Genomic DNA, 16,438 nt, shown 5'->3' with positions numbered 1-16,438 from the left:
AGGGAGCTGTTTTAGTCGCGCGCGGTTTGTGAAAGAGCGTGCTCCCACTGATGCACAGTTCGGGAGAAGGAGCGCCACTGAGCTTGTGTGTACGCGCCGCAGATTCGCGTGGCAAGGGGTGGAAGAGGGGGGCACGTTAATTCCGAGCCGAGACCTCGGATGAACACCTTCGAGGAAGGGGCTCCCACCAGGAGCGGCGCCCTGAAGGGACGACGAAGAAGGATCGGAGAGGCATCTTTGGCGCACACTTCGTAGGGCACTTCTTGCTGTTTAGCTCTCGCATGTCCTCTGCTTGAAGTCACCGTGTACAGACAAAAGAAAGATTGCACTCGCTCCTTCAGTGATTGCTTCTGAGGGAACTGAGAGAGGCAACAATGCCCCTCCCTCTACACCTTCTTTTGAGACAATGTACTACACTGGCGACGGGCGTTGCGAGCTCCGCAATATTCCTTCTTCAACGCGGGCTGGAACACAACGCAGAAGATACGCATGCTCTCAGTTTGCGACGACAGACTTGGTGCACACAGCACGTGCAAACGCAACCTTGTGCATATGCATACCACCATCATTCTTTCATATCGGCAAGCTGTGAAGGAGGCGGATTGCTAACTGTTAGGAGCGCCTGCCTCGTCGTGCGCCATGACGCAGGCATTCCTCCCATCGCGTAGACCACGTGCCGAGGGCGAGCTGGGTTCGGCCAAATGTTGGCGCGATAGCTCGCGGTGTTGTGACTACTCCGGAACAGGTCACTTGATTCAAGAGCGGGGCAGAAGGCGACGGGGGCAACGCCTCACCGGTTTTCTCCCACGGCCAGGCTGATGCGCAAGGAGGGGACGCGGTGCGGCCCGCCAAAAGCGTGACGGCAGCCGTACAGAGCAGCGCGCGCAGGTTTGATCGCACGCGCAACGTGAACCTTGGGGCATAACGGCAGGGCGAGCGCGTAAGCCTTATCACCCCGCTATGACGCGACCCGCCGCTTCGAATTGGGCCAATTTCGCGCCTGTCTGAGCACGCCGGACGAGTGGCCATCGTTCTTCGCAGCATGTCCCTTCTCCCGGGGATTCTACGGCCACGCATTGTTACTCTCCGATGATTAGCGGAGCCCCACGTTGGTGAACGGGCACCTCTTGGTAAAATTCAGGCTAATGTGAACGCTATAGCTACAGGGCCAATAGTAGTTGTTATATGGCAGCCATGCAGCAGCCTTTAGTGCGCCAAGTGATCCTGCACTCATTTATTATTTCTGAAAAGGGTACCAACATCTTCGGAGGGACTGGTTCATTCAACTGAACGGCTTGTGACATGCGCACGGCAAGTCATGGCTGTCTGAAAGCACAAACTCTCGACCGCGTGTGATACCGCAGTAAGTGTATGTAATACTTTGCTTCTTAAGTGTATTCTGACTCACTGTACCAAACACTCCTCTAGTTTGCTCCTTCCTTACTGTTTCTTCCATTTCTTTCTTATGTTCCTGAAAACAATACGGTCAACGCATGTACGAATAAACGAAAAAGGTAAACACGCCAAGGTATTCCGATGTGGATGTTGTGTACCTTTACAGCAAAACCACTGTGCTATGTGGCTCTTCGTGCGTAATCACAATCAACAGAGGAGGACAACCGCCCCGCACACTGGGCAGCAATATGCGACGACAGGCGTCGTCGAAGGGCAGTGCAGGTATCACCAACGCGTTCGCTTCCTACGGGTCGCGCTCTCCCGTAATCTCCTGCGCCCCGGGTGTGTGTATGTACGCGTTCATGCGCACAAAGAGAGGAGGGAGAGCGACGGCCATTGAGTTGCGCGCTGTTCGCGGAGGCTTAGAGGTGGGTAGGGGCTTCGCCTTTATCGCGCTCCGCCCGCCGTTCAACGCGGATGCCAGTGGCTTCCGCCAGCCAGCTCGAGTGGCGGCCGCGGTCGAATTAGGAGCTCGCGCGATTAATCTCTGCATTCCCCTCAGCTGTTCCCCAGGCACCCTTCGATTTGTCACGTGACAACGGGCTCCTCGTTTTGCTCGACAAGGGCTTTCCGCCAGCCGAAGAATGGGGGGAGATTACGCGTAGGACGCTTTTCGCACGCCCGCGTCGTGACCGTAGAGAGGCAACGGGAGCGGGATTAACTTGCCTCCAGGGATCTGTGATTCAATCTTTGGCCCAAGCGATCAGCAGCCGTCTTGGCGCCTTGGGTCTTCTGCAGGGCTTACCTCGAGGTCGGTTAAGGACCACATCTCTTTAGGTGAAGAAACCGCCGAAGATGTGCGCTGTCGACACGCGCGAATTAGGTGAAGGCAAACAATAATTGGTTGGGAAAATATTTCCGGTATCTTACTGGTACTTTATTGTAGATTTTCCTAGCGGTATAAACAAATAAGGTGTGTAATATAAGCAGAGCATGTACAAAAAGAAATGACAATATGAACTGGAAGAGCGTACTTGCAGTTCCTGGAGGAAATTACTGTAGAAAAAAAAAGGGGGGGGGGGAGGTAGGGAACAACCGAAAAAAAAAACTCCGCAGTCTTTTATTCTTGACACATTTTGCCCTTGTCAAAATGCATTAATTCATTTGGAACATTGTCGTTGTCCGCGATTGTTTGCAATGTAGTGAATGTGCTTCGACCTTTCTGCCCGTAAATACTTCTCACCTTTTTGTCTAGAACAGCGTATCACTGCAGAACTTCGCAGCATACTGCAGCATCAGTATAAATTAAGCAGTTATATATAAATTCATTTTTAACAAAATTTGCTGTTAGCGAAGCTCGAAAGCTAATTTCAGGATAAGCCGGATGCTGCAGCAACAGCGCATGAATAGTAGCACTTTCGGGGTATTTTCATCGAGCAAACAACCCTTTAGCCAGAACCAGTTGCGCCTTTCGCAGACATTTTTCGAGCTGGTGTTAGCGTCGGGAACGCCCGAAAGCCGTTAATTATCCAAACTCCACGAGGAGCGCATTCTTCCGTGGGCACGTAGTAAAAGCTGCCGCAGAGCCTTCCGTGTTGCGACTCAACGGCAGTGCTGTGGGAAGCCGTGACTGCAAAACGTGACGCTCGTAAAGCGGGGCCCAGATATGGCGGGCGAGAAGAAATAGAGAGTAACTTCCAGACCGTGCGGTTGAAAGATTAACCGCCTGTCCACGGACATGAAGAAGAAAGAGAGCAGAGGAGGCTGTATTAGAGCAAACGTAGTCAGCACCACTAACATTTGCCTGCAGAAATCATATCAGCGGCCGCTTTCGGCAAGACGAGAGTGAGGAGCGTAGACGGCGCTCTCTTTCGCGCAGAAAGACAGCGGCGAAAGAGCGACAGCCTCCGCCGCCACAGATACGGGGACGTGACAAGCGGACAGCACGTGTTTGGAGCTCGTCACCGGAGGAGAGAGGCGCGCACATGTCGCCCTTCGTCGTCTCGCGGCCCCGATGCCGCCGCAGAGTCCTGGTCGCCGTCTCAGATGGCGCCCGCTCAAAGGCGAAGCCGCCGGGCCAGCGCCACGCCACAAGGCGAACCATTGTACGCGCAGTGGCGGCCCCGCGGGAGATGCGGCCGCGCGATAGGCGTCGTCGCCCTTCGCTCGGTCGGCCGGAAAGCGCCAAAGCGGCCCCCTTCTTCGAAAACCCGTAGCCCGGCAAGGGTTACCTCCCCCCCTCCCAAGTGACTCTCTAGTCACCACGCGTCGGCGAGGGACCTGCTCCGCCCGTATGTTGTCTTTGCTGCTATTGACCGCCAGTTTTCCTTGTCTTCGAAGACTCTCTTCGCACCGGCTATGTGGCGACCTTGTGTCTTCCACTTTGTGCGACCTTTCGCCGCCGATGCCACCGCCGTGCCACAGGAAAGTTCAGGTTTCGCGCGATAACGGGGGCGCGCTTCGCACACCGGCAGACGGGTTGCAGGCGCCTCGGTGGCGGCCAACCGTCTCTTACTGCTCGGAAGCTGGCTCTGCCATACGGATAGCAATAACTGTCCTTGAAACCCACGGCTTCTATGCGGGGTGTTCGTACTTTGCGGAGGAAGAGAACAAGTTGCGGTACCGGAACATTTCAAGACCGCAGTGGAGTAATGCTAATCTCAAAGAAATGCTGTTCGAAAAGAAACAGAAAGATTACGAAAAACAATACTACCATATTCGAGTAATTCATCTTCCGAAGCCACAGCAACACCGAACGGGGATTGCTCTGCGCACTTCCAATGAGCGTGTGCTTTACAATTAAGCCATGCACGAGCAGGGGTTAATAATTCCGAGCACGTCAGCGTCTGAAATCAATATAGCTGGTTATCTCGATTTTTTTTCTCTTTTTTACGGTCCGGGAAAATGATGAATTGGGAACCCGTGCCCTGCACTGTTCTGTAGCCAAGCAATGTTGGACGGGGGCGAGTAAACATCCCATCGAGAATGCTGTGCGCGTCCGTCCGCATCGCCTTCGGTGTATCCCCTGCGGCTCGAAATTAGAGGGATTGACAGGCCTTGCGGTTAGGACCTCGAAACAACAAGGTTCGACACGTGTAGCTCTCGCAACACCGTCGCGTGCGCAGGTCGCCTCCATCGTGTACGCTGCGAACGTTTCGGGAGTCGTAATTGTGGGCTCCGCGCGATCACGCCGGACATGTTCCCTTGATTGCCACGAATTACCAAATCCGGGCACATAACCGAGCAACGGACACTTTGCGCGCGCCACTCGATCCCGCCGCTCTTCTGTAAGTGGTACAGAAGCGGAGGCAGCTTGGGGAGGGGGAGGGGGGGCAGTAAATGTCAGGCGACCAGCCACATCAGTAAGAAAGCAAAACCATGAAAGCCAGAAGACAGCAAAACAGAACGAGGGGACAGCGCCGGGTCGGGGGCAGGGCTCCTTGATATTCTGCTTCTGACGTATACGAATGAGCTGGCTATGAATGTGGCGGCGTGGTCCGACGCGTTACTTTATTATTGGTGCGAGCGCTGAGGCGGCGGCGGTGGAGAGCGGGGGAGGAGGGGGCGCCCGTGTTTGGACAGCGCCTGCCCGGTGGCCGAGGAGAGCGGCCACGTTGTATATTAATAGGCGTCTTGAGCGAGCGAGGATAAATGGTGCTGTGGCTCAGTGCGCCAGCCTATGTCGCAGCAGTGCAGAGACGCGGGACGACGCCTGCGCGCGCGGAGAAAAATGAGCGCCGCTGTTGGCCCAGGCAGATTTCTCCTTCCGGACCGGACGGCCCGATCGTCGAGGACCGCACTCTGCTCACTCCTGCCCCCCCCCACCCCCTCCTTTTCGGGTACTTTTCGGCTTCTTTTCCTCTTTCGTTTCAGATACACGCCCACACTTGCACCTCTTGCTTTGTGTGTTATTGCGACGCCAATCCTTCTTTCCACTCTTTGTGACCACGCTGCCTGCTATATGTCCGGGAAGCATTTAACCGTTAACGACCGCAATACCACGAAGCGAATGTACAGCACCACTCCAAGGCGCCCTCTTCCTATACATGCTCCCGAACCAGGTCGAGAAATCACCTCTCTAATGAAGAAGGAAGCCTCTGCAACAGTAGATGTGCATCCTTTAAGAGCCAAAGCAAAACGGTCTCTTACCTCACGCTAGAAAACGATTTCAGTGGAATAAGGACTACGTGTTTCAGTGATTAAAGTGAAAAACACGCGTTCCACACCGGGACGTCTCTCGTCTATGACTACATACTCCGAAACTTTCAGACGAAAGTAGGTCTCTTTTGCCTGCAGAGATTCCGACATGGAGAAGAAGGTCGGCCTGTTTTGGTATTTTCCGTTTACGTGCGTCAAGCAGCGTGGATGACGACGTTTTCGGTCATGTGTCTGTTGGCAGCCTTGTGTTTCTCCCACCCCGGAGGTGACCGCCGAGAATGTCGTCGAATAGCGCGGGGGCGGCACCACAACAGCGCGAACATGTTTCCCCGCAGTCGCGCTCTCGCTTGCCGAAAAAGAAGCCGCCCACGGCGGCACTTTTGAAGGCAGCTCCCCTGTCTAGCACGGACGGAAGCGGAAGTGAGAAAGGCGGAGTTGTGGTCCATGAGACGCGATGCCTGCGGCCAGGCGCGTACGCAAGCCACGTGCTGTGCCACCCGAACCGCTCTCGTGAAAGCGGTTCCTTTCAGGTGAACTGCGGTCCGGGTCGGCACATGCTCCCACTCGTCAGCATGCTTGTGCGGGATGGGTGCGTGGTCAGGTGCAGCCGCGTTATTTATGTTTCGTCAATGCAAGTGAGCATTTTCCATGTCAGATGCTGCAATCCTTTGTATCGCGGAACATGGCACTGTATAAGATAATTTCATTGGAAATATTCCTTATTTCGCCCTCACATATAATATCATCGTCCCGTCTTCTTAGGCAGCAAACCTGCTGAAATTACGAGGACTGAAAAGTATGTTTGATGATATATTGCCGTGACTTTGCGAGTCATGCGGTGTGAGCTCATGTCCGTTGCATATGTAAACAAGGACGAAAGTCGATAGTCGCCGTAGGGACTCCATGCATGTGTCATCACTGTGGTATGTATGTGATATGAAGAAGACAATGTGGGCTGGTCGGCAGCCGTAATCGTGCACTGATTGAAACTGCATATCGAAAGATGAAAACTGCTGGCTATATGGTACGTCCGTATTGCCCGCTAATAGTTCGAAGGACAAAGGCGGGGTTTTTTTACGAAGGAAATTCAATTACGCGCTTATACCTGTCGTCAACACGCTTTTTGTTCCCATAAACAAAAATGGTGCTTGATCACCTGAATTATATATCGCTAATGAACGATGCTTAAGGCGCGCACTCAAGAGCAAGTGAATTTGGCGTTCTTGACGAATACTTCTAATTCTTTTTTTTTCTTCGATACTATATAAGCAACCCTCGTTAGAGAAGCTAAAATCACATGCTAAGTAAACAAGTTTCACAAACAGTCGTCGATAATGCCTATAGTGTTGCTTCTGCTACCAAGAGAGGCCGCCAACTTCAGAAGCTTATCAAGTACAGAAAAATCTTCGTTGTTTGAATTACCAAAGCCTCTCATGCGAACTAAAGGTTCGCCTGGTAACACACTGTGGTAATCCTGATAACAAATGAGATGATATTGAAGACTTAGAAGAGTCAGTGGCAGTCAATTACTGATAACGAGACGCTTTGTGGGGACCCTTACTATAATCAGTCTTTATTAGTTGAACTGTCGTAGGGGACTACTGCAGGTAGATATTCTAGGCGGATAGCGTCAAATATTCATACTCTGAGTCTCTCAAACTTGACCTTAAACGTCTGAGTGACTGCAGAAGCCAGGGCCGCATGGGCACCACGGCGTGGACTGGAAGTGCTCTGTAAGCGCTCACCTTGTGAGACCTGGTCGTCGCGCTTGCGCTTGGCCGCCTCTGCGCTGGGAATGCCCAGGATGCCGTTGATGGAGTATGAGGGCCTCTGCAGGGCAGCCGCGGCTGCCGCCGCAGAGACGCTCGACTCATGCGCCGATGCTGGCGCGTGCGTGATCACCGACGTGGGCGACGACTGGGGCTGCGGACTGCCGCCGTTGGACGACACGTGGTGGTGCTTGGCCTTCTCGGCTGCCTTGTTGCGCACGATCCTGCAAAATGGTGGTGCCGCAGAGCGAAAGAAAGAATGAGACGCCATCGCATAAATTTACTTGACTTGTATGCACAACTGATTGTCAGGTGCGTCCAGCCGAATGCATATACTGTACACCAGCCCGTACACCTTCCTCCCAGATATATCAGGGCACCATACATCTTCGGCCTGCAGGACTATACCGCCTATACCTGCTTTATGGTATATTGAATGTGTCGAATGACAGCGCAGCTCTGGCCGACTGGCTCGCCCTACGCCATCTCCTGACGCTGACAAGAGCTCTCGCTGAGGGGTGCCCCGTCCTTGTACTTCTGCGACCATGTCCATCTTTCCCATCTTCTCCTTTTATTTCGTATGTGGCTGTCCCTGCGTTTCTCTCTGTCCCTGCGCCTTTCCCTATCTCTATACTATTACTTCCTCCCTATCCTTTTCAATCCCTCCTTACCCCCATCCCCTGCGCAGAACTGTGGAGGTGCCCTCCATTGAGAGAGAGGCAGTAACGGAACTGCGCTTATTTCTTCCTTTTCCCCTTTCAAAAGTCACTTATACATGGTTCTTGGTCGTATAGGTACAAATGTGCGAAGAAAGCGAGCGTTCACATTTACGTCTTGTACCAACTGCCGTTGATGCCAAACAGTACGCACGAAACTCTTCTGCATGTGTTGTGACGTCGCGCCCCTGGTTTCGAAACATTGTGGTACATCTGAATGCGCTCTGTGATTCACGCAATCGCTTACATTAAAATTCATAGTGCGGCTGTCGTTTGGCATTGTAAGCTAGTGGCTACACACCCTATTTTTTTAGGCAAGCAATACAGTCAACATGTTGACCAATACAGCTATACTCATGCTCGAGCCCGGCCATAACAAACAGTATTTGATGCTGTGAACATTGTACTTACAGCTACAAATGTCTAACGCAAGAAAAACAGTAGAATAACAAATTTTATCCATTACCCCCTGGGTATTTTCGCCGTGCATAAGTTCTTGTCATGCTATTTAAAACAGATACTTTATTGTACGGAGTGTGTTTCTATTTTCAATACAGGTATGGTTATTCCCTTTCACGCATCGTAAGTAAGCAGGTACACATAAACATACATATACGGCGATACATGCAGTTTAGGAAGATTGTGCATGTACACAGGATTGCATGGCTTGTTGCATAACGTTGGGCGCCTTGCGGGGAACACAAAGTAAATGTGACCCCCAAATTCAGCGAGGCCTTTAGTTACTTCTTCGTTTTAACATTTTAAAGCGAGTTATCGATTAATTCGTTTCTAGTGTACGCTTTGACATCAAATCTGTCTTCTCTGCGGTGCTGCACGCAGTAACATGGGCACGTGCCACAGTTGCCCCGGCGTTCGCTGAAAATGCTCTTTCAAAACCCAGCGCATACATTAGATTTCTAGTTGCGACAACGAGTGGACAAACCGAAGTGCAGAACCCATTTGCACGCCCCTTACATGAAAACCCACGCCCTCATAACAGTGTGCCAGACAGCGGTGGAAAGCGGGGGGGGGGGGGGGGGGGGAGCCGTCCTCCGGCATCAGAATGACCCTCGCGGTCATTCGTTCTTTTCTTTCTGTATTTCTGCCGTTGGCTCGTCATCGGCCCTGGCCGCAGCTGACGCATGTGATACGACGGCTAATGACCACCACCAGTCCTGACCGCAGAGCGCTTGTCTTTGCAATGCGTGAGGCGTATTTGTCGAGCCCGGCCCGTGCATGTGGCGCTGCAGCACACGCGCGGCGCTGGTCGTGACTTACTGCGCTTTGTTGACTCGCTCGTGCCCCCTCCAAGCGCTGCTTCTTGGGCCACGAGTGTGCGATCGAAGAAGCCGCGGGAAAAGCATCTTAAGGGCACATCTTTCTACCCTCCTCCTACCCCACACCACCACATTTTTTGTCATCCCTTCGTGTTCCCTTCTGCGAGCAGTTCTCTCTTTCACTCCCTAAAACAGATAGCTGACGGGAGCCCGACGAAACGAGGCAACAGCCATTTGAGACTAGCCGACGCGCTCGGCTGCGCGCGGCGTGTCTATTTGCGCTGCTTTGTGGACACAAGCTCGCGCCCCCGCCTTGACTTCGGTTAAAGTCTCTGTCCAGTAGGCGGCAAAAGTGTGCGACGACGTTAGGCTCCACGCACAAGGCTGCTCGCTCAGAAGGAGCTCCACACGAGCAGCACTTCAGTCGGCGTACTCGCTCGCGTCGAGCTCAATGGCGGCCCAAAATAAATTTAAGGATTTGCTTAAAAGAACTTGGTTGGTACACGGACTGAACACTCGCCGTAATGCATACACTTGTGCGCGTGCTTCTGTGATGCATGAATGCTACTGCTTCGGCACACTAGCAGCAAACTGAACTGTTCGGACGACAAATGGACGTTCGCCAGAGCGACAGCACAGGCTCCCCAGCATGCATGTATAGTTTAGCGCGTTGAAACGATTTTATTGACTATCTAATATTGATTGATTGATATGTGGGGTTTAACGTCCCAAAGCCACCATATGATTATGAGAGACGCTGTAGTGGAGGGCTCCGGAAATTTCGACCACCTGGGGTTCTTTAACGTGCACCCAAATCTGAGCACACGGGCCTACAACATTTCCGCCTCCATCGGAAATGCAGCCGCCGCAGCCGGGATTCGAACCCGCGACGTGCGGGTCAGCAGCCGAATACCTTAGCCACTAGACCACCGCGGCGGGGTGACTATCAAATATAACATAGCAAGAAGCAAATGTTTATCTGTATTTTTCCCTGTAAAACATTCCTATTCAACTGGTGATTTGCAGAGAGGTACTGAATTTTATTTTTCAGTTTCGACGCCAAACCTCGTGCTACTTATTCTGATTTTCATTTTCGTTTATGTCCAATCGTCCAGTAAGGAGAAAAAAAGCCAAGGGGATGATATAGAGAAAAAAAATCACGATCATCTCTCCACCCTGCTCTGCTCGTAGAGGACCGTTATTCAATCACGACTGAAAGTCCCGAGCTGGCGACGCACACTGGCTTCATTAATTCATTAATTACCAGCTGCAGCATGAACGCGAGGCGCGGCGACCAGTGATTCAGCCGCGCCACCACCCTGACTCAGCAGCCGGAGTCTCGTCGTCCAACATGTGCGCCGGGCATGCACGGCTTCTCACGTGTTTCAGCAAAGTGGGCGATCTCTCACACACACGCCGCTCCCTTCAACGCGTGAAGCTGGCCGTGAGCAGGCGCCACGTTGCGGTGCCTACAGAGGGCGACGATGCGCCTAACGAGCGGTGACCGACGACACCCGACAGTATCATTGTATCCCGAAGAAGGTTGTACGAGCCTCTGTGACGCGTAGACGGCAAATGTCGGATGGCAAAACGACATGGCCGCACTATACGTGACACTAGTCGCGTGGAAAAAAAAAAAAAGCGCGGGTCAATAATAATTCTACATCGGGCTGTCTGCGCACTGCGACGTTCTCTACGCTTTCAATATCGCCATCGGCGGCTCCTTGAAATCGTACGTGCATGCGTGCGTGTTTATGTGGTGTGTGTGCTGGCTCGAGTTTGGGTGCATTGCAGCAGATCTTATTTACCGCTACGACTGTTAACAGATCATCTTTTTTTCAACTGTTTCCGTCCAAACAGTTTAGCTACGTAACTTCCGTATAGTTGCCTAAGTATCACGTGGAAGCTGTGCCTTTTCTTTGCTCTCAATAAACGTTTGAACGGCTACCGGAAATCTTGTTTACAAGTCATGGAGTGCCTGTACGGATTCCAGAATGAGGAAGAAGCCGCGAGATTGGAGAGATCTGCAAACGCGGAGCGGGTGCAGTGTGCCTGCAGCCGCGTGGCCTGCAGAGTGTCCGTGGCGTCGAGTGACCGAGCATTGGGGCACGGGAGTTGCTGCTCCTATCGCAGCGCGAATGGACTACGCCGTTGCCGGGACACATAGGCGAGCCAGGGCGCGCCGGTAGAGCCGGTGGTGCTCGAGGGGGAGGACTGTTGCCCCTGGGGAGAAACGGCGGTAGAGGTGGAGGGGGGGGGGGGGGTACGTACCAGGCACGCTTTCATTTTCTAAAGAGGCGTGACGCATGAAAACGATCCACGCTCTGCCTTTTCACGCGCTTTCTTTCTTGCCGATTCTGCGGGCGTGTAGGTAGACACGCATATACAAGAAACGAAGCCGGCGCGGCGGCCGATAGCCCCTGCGCACGCACGGCAGGCACTCCATGGGCTCAGATCGGGGCGCGCCGTAAATTAGACACCGCGTGGGCCTCTCTGCACGGTGATCCTCAGCGGCATCACTTTGGCGAAATTGAGTGAGAAAGACAATCGGCTGCAGTCTCCGCGGAAGGGTAATGCGAAGCGATCGCCCTGCTGACGCCCGCTGGGCCCCGGCACGTGCAAATCCGCTTGACGTATGCGAGGCCGAACGCGCACTGATTGCACTGCGCTTACTCGTTCTCTGTGCATGACAGCAAAACAGAAAGGCAGCTCGGCTGACACGAAAGTGGCGCGATAACGCCTCCTCTTGTTAGTGTCTTGCTTCTGCCCTGAAAGATGAGCACGCATGCATTATGCTTTTTTTTCCGGGTGACGTAAACGATAAATCAGTATAACTGTTGTGGCCATCGCCAAGTTTTGTATACGCACTAACGATGTTCGTACTGCAGCTTTGCAGTGTACGAGCTCGTCTTATCGGCTTATCTTATCGGCGCTTGCGTTTCGGGGGTGGGGGTGGGAATGCTGTTCAATTAATGACTCACCTTTGTAATCTGTAGTTGCCGGTCAAAATTTTATAGTGTATTCAATCTGCATATATCACCACTTATGGAGCGAAAAAAACAAAACAAAACATACCGGTCACGTCATATCCTACAAACATATTCGGGAGAAATATTTGTGAGTTTTTTTTTAATCACATAAATTGCTTTTCTGTTTTTCTTCGTTGGAATGTCAAGCGCAGGTTGCAAATTGATGCGGGTTCACTCTCATGGGCTCTTACATCAAAGTGCTGCATTACTTCCTTTATCTGGTTCGTCATGCTTGATAATTATGGTTAAAGGACAGGCGCCTTTCTACATTAACCGATTTACATTTAAGTCGCACTAATGCCCTCCAATGAGCACATGGTCATGAGGGCTTGGTTTACCAAGTTATAGCGTGAGAACAAAACGACGACACAGAGGAAAGAAGGACAAGTTATGTCACGCGGCGCACTAGCTATTTCGTAACGATTTGTATACAGTTTTACCACCGAGAACGGCTTCGCATGAAACCGATGGCTATGTAGTTACGCGGACGGTTCAACAAGCAGCGATCATTCCGCAGCAACTTCGGCGACCGTATGGGAGTCAGTAGTACGTAACTTCCGCAGACAAACTCTGAGAGGACGGCGGGGATTGGCGCGGGAACGGTTCCGGCGCTAACCGGAACCGGAAATCGTCGCAGGGACCCGAGAGAGAAACGCAGTAAAATCCACCAGCAGCGCGCGGGCACGATTGAACGCGCATTGATCTCGCCTTTTGTAACCGACCCCCTCCCGAGACGTTCGGCGGGAAACGAGGAGGGCGTGGCAGAAACAATTTCCCCACGACCGTTGCCGACTGTCCCACATATGCCGCGGGCGGGCTCCGCTGATCGGCGCGAACGACGCTCGCTGCTGTCGGCCGACTGGCACGCAACCGGGGGCGAGAACAATGCGCCGCGGAGGAGAGGAACGGTCCGCGGCACGATATCTCCGTGGGATGCACCCGCCCGACGTTCGGCCGGGCGCTGTTTTTCACCGAGCCCGGTGAGAAAGGGAAACAAATTTTCGCCGCCCGCCCGACAAAAGTCACGTCAGTGGAAGGAGTCAAATTGAACAGGCGTTACAAACATTAACCGCGTCATCTGAATTTAATTTCCTATCACTAGGCGGGAGTTGGTCCGTGATCTGAATGTGTCCAGGCGAGCATGCTCAGCGTGAGATAAGTGATGAACCGTGAAGCGCATTTTCGTGAACTTTCTTCGCACCGCTGTGGGCCGATGTCGGCGAAACTGGGCTGATGAATGATAGTTAAGTAGCGCGTCTGCGTAACGCTGTCTTTCGAGGAAGAGAGTTATTTTAGTTATTTGTTTTGCTTCTGCTTACGTTTATTGTAGCATTAAAAACGATAATTTGCCTTCTATATCGTGTAACGTGCAAGCAGAATGAAAACTCGTATTTGCTTAAGTTTTCCGCCTTTTTTTTGCTCTTTTTAGCGCTTCGCGGACAAGGGCCTCTTTTGGAATAAATTGATATGTGGGGTTTAACGTCCCAAAACCACCATATGATAATTTGAGACGCGCTCTTTTCGAATAAGCCATGGAAAGTTACTGCAAGCATGGCTACAAAATGTCGATATCTGTACAAACGCCATCAGCACATCAAGCAGAGCATCGGGTGGTACCGCCACACCGAAGCAATTCCTAGAGCACCATGCGAATAAAAGTTCTCGATCGTGTGCTAACGGGACGCGTGCATCGAAAGCATCAAACCGTGTATAGGAAGCTGGATGCGACGTGCCCCGCTGCAGGGGGCGTCTCGGTTAGATTTAAAGAAGGGACAGGGAAGAAAAAAATATAATAGATAAAGTAACAAAAGAAAAAAATACGGCGCATGAGTGCAGGCAAAAGCGCATAGGCCGAAGTAACTGCCGCGAAGATGTCGTGAAAAAAAAAAAACGATGAACGTAAAGAGCCAGAAGGAGGAAATAGGGGTAAGAAGATGAGGAGGAGCCACGGAGCTTTATCACACTTCTCTGCCTGGCGACATGGAGAATTCGCTTCCTTCCCGGCGTTCCATCACGGCCCCCTCCGTGCAGCCAGAGAGGCAACGCTGCTCTACAGACACCCCCGCGAAACCACCCCCGCTCCCCCTCTTCTACTCCACAGACGCTGCTGAAGCGGCCAAGAAAACGATGCGGCCCGAAAAAAGAGCTGCACCAACGCTCAGCCAGCCCGTTTTCTTGCGGACTGGAAGTGCGCCGACATCGGTGCCGGTTTGCAGCCCCTCCATTCCTGGCCGTGATCTTGCCACTTAACGAGTGACGGATGCTGCCTCTGGATTTCTATACCAAACTCCACATTGAAAAGAGAAGTAGTGATTAAACGACGTTCCTTTCATGGTATGCTCGGTAAAGTTTGTTTCTTTCGGACTCGCGATTGTTTTAGATGTCCAGCGAACTCAGGTGAGGTTATTGATATTTTGATATAGGTGACAGAATACAGATAAACGCTTAGAGATAAAGGGCTGAATACAGGACAACAGTTTGGTCAGACACGTCTTGGAGTAGATTGTTTTCAGCCTTTTATCAGTTTATATATTTTTATTCCTCTTTGTGTGAGTGAGTGTGAGTGATTTTAAATGAAAAGAAGAGAAAATTGAGCCCCGTAACTGTCTCTCAGGGGAAGGACACCTCAACAGTAGCTCACGAGAAGTGGGGGTAAAGGAGGGATTAAAAGGATAGGATCAAAAGGTAATGAGATAGAGAGGAAGGAAAGAGCGAGGCGCGGGGACAGCGAACAACAGAAAACGACGGAAGTAAGGAGGAGATAGAAAAGATAGACATCATCGCAGGAGTCCGAGGACGGGGCGCCATTCGGCGAGAGCTCTTTTCGGCGTCAGGAGATGGCGTAGGGCGAGCCCAGTCGGCCAGAGCTGTGCTGTCGTCGGAAATCGCGGGGGCACAACCAGTCGGCCCAAAATACAGAGTGCGAGTCCTGCCTTTTTTTTTTTCTTCGTCAGAGCAGATAGAGAAGTGTTATTCTACTGTTCATTGGTGTGGTGGCAGTTCATGGTAGGGTCCTAAGTTCATGATGGGGGCCTAAAAATATACATTAGCTCTTGCGACTCACTGATCCTGCAGTCCATGAGGGTCGATTGGTCCTCCCGCTCTTCACTTGTGCGCAGCGGTAAATTCGCATTGCGTAACCTATAGCAATACATACCCACGTTGTTCTGGCCAGCGTTGGGAAATCAAGTGGGCGTGTTGTCATTTCCTCTACGATTGCAACACACCTTCATTGGTAATGACAACTGGCTATGCCTGGGGCATTTAATTTATTTGTCGCAAGCGGTAATGGTCTATAATGACGTGGCCGCCAACCTGCGGGCATAAATAGCTTGGTCAAAAAAAAAAAAAAACTTTATTCCCTTTCGTAGGCTTCACACACGTAAAGTTTCAAATAGTAATCATCTATGAAAAATTGGAGTCATTGAAAGGACTGTTGATGCATCGCGCCGTGATCCCGTGCTTGCTGCTGGATACTGCGATCTATGTATAACATCACGCTGGCGCGAGGAGTTCGGCTTGCCACAACACGCACACACTGCCTCTCCGCGTGGCTCACCCTGTCGTGCCCCTTCGTTCCCGCGTGTACGAGTCGAAAGAAAAAAAAAGGAGACAGGCCAAACGGGAAGGAAGCCAAGGAACGACGCCGCAGAGCAGCCTGATTGGTCGCCCAGCCTAGCGTATCGATCGATGTCGCCTTTTCGAAACAGATATTCAGCCGCTGAAGGACGCAGCATTAGAGAGATTTTCGGCGTTCCGGAGTTTGAGCTCGAACCGACACATTGTTTTATATTTTTGCCATTTTTAGGATGATTCGACTTTTCTGCTGCTTTTTTTTTTCTCGTGTAGTTGCACGACGCTTGCGAGGGCAACGGGTCCATGTTGGGAAGCTCTTCGTCAAGCTTTGCTTGGTTCTGTATGTACGGTAAAACCCGTCGACAAACAAGTTGCGCGAAATCACACGCGGGTACTTCAAAACTACGTCCATAGCTGAGCCTGCGGAAGGAAGACAAGGGAAAAACACGCTGTCATTTTTCAGCGCGTTTAGGAAGAGGCCAGAGTGCGTGTACGTAATACTATAGGGTGATAGAATT

General features: G+C 51.9%; 1 protein-coding gene across 5 annotated transcripts in view; it reads right to left on the bottom strand.

The window, feature by feature from the left end:
• sv (paired box protein shaven) overlaps positions 1 to 16,438 on the bottom strand; it is a 223,364-nt gene that overhangs the window by 33,422 nt on the left and 173,504 nt on the right. For all 5 annotated transcript variants that reach the window (XM_075879448.1, XM_075879452.1, XM_075879450.1 and 2 more), the window contains one exon: positions 7,299 to 7,546. In XM_075879448.1, the coding sequence (XP_075735563.1) occupies positions 7,299 to 7,546 (248 nt within the window). The remainder of the gene's footprint in view (positions 1 to 7,298; positions 7,547 to 16,438) is intronic.

Source organism: Rhipicephalus microplus, chromosome X (genome assembly GCF_043290135.1).
Source record: "Rhipicephalus microplus isolate Deutch F79 chromosome X, USDA_Rmic, whole genome shotgun sequence".
Taxonomy (NCBI): Eukaryota; Metazoa; Arthropoda; class Arachnida; order Ixodida; family Ixodidae; genus Rhipicephalus; species Rhipicephalus microplus.
Note: the sequence above shows the minus strand (reverse complement) of the source record. Positions and strands in the feature narration are given on the sequence as shown.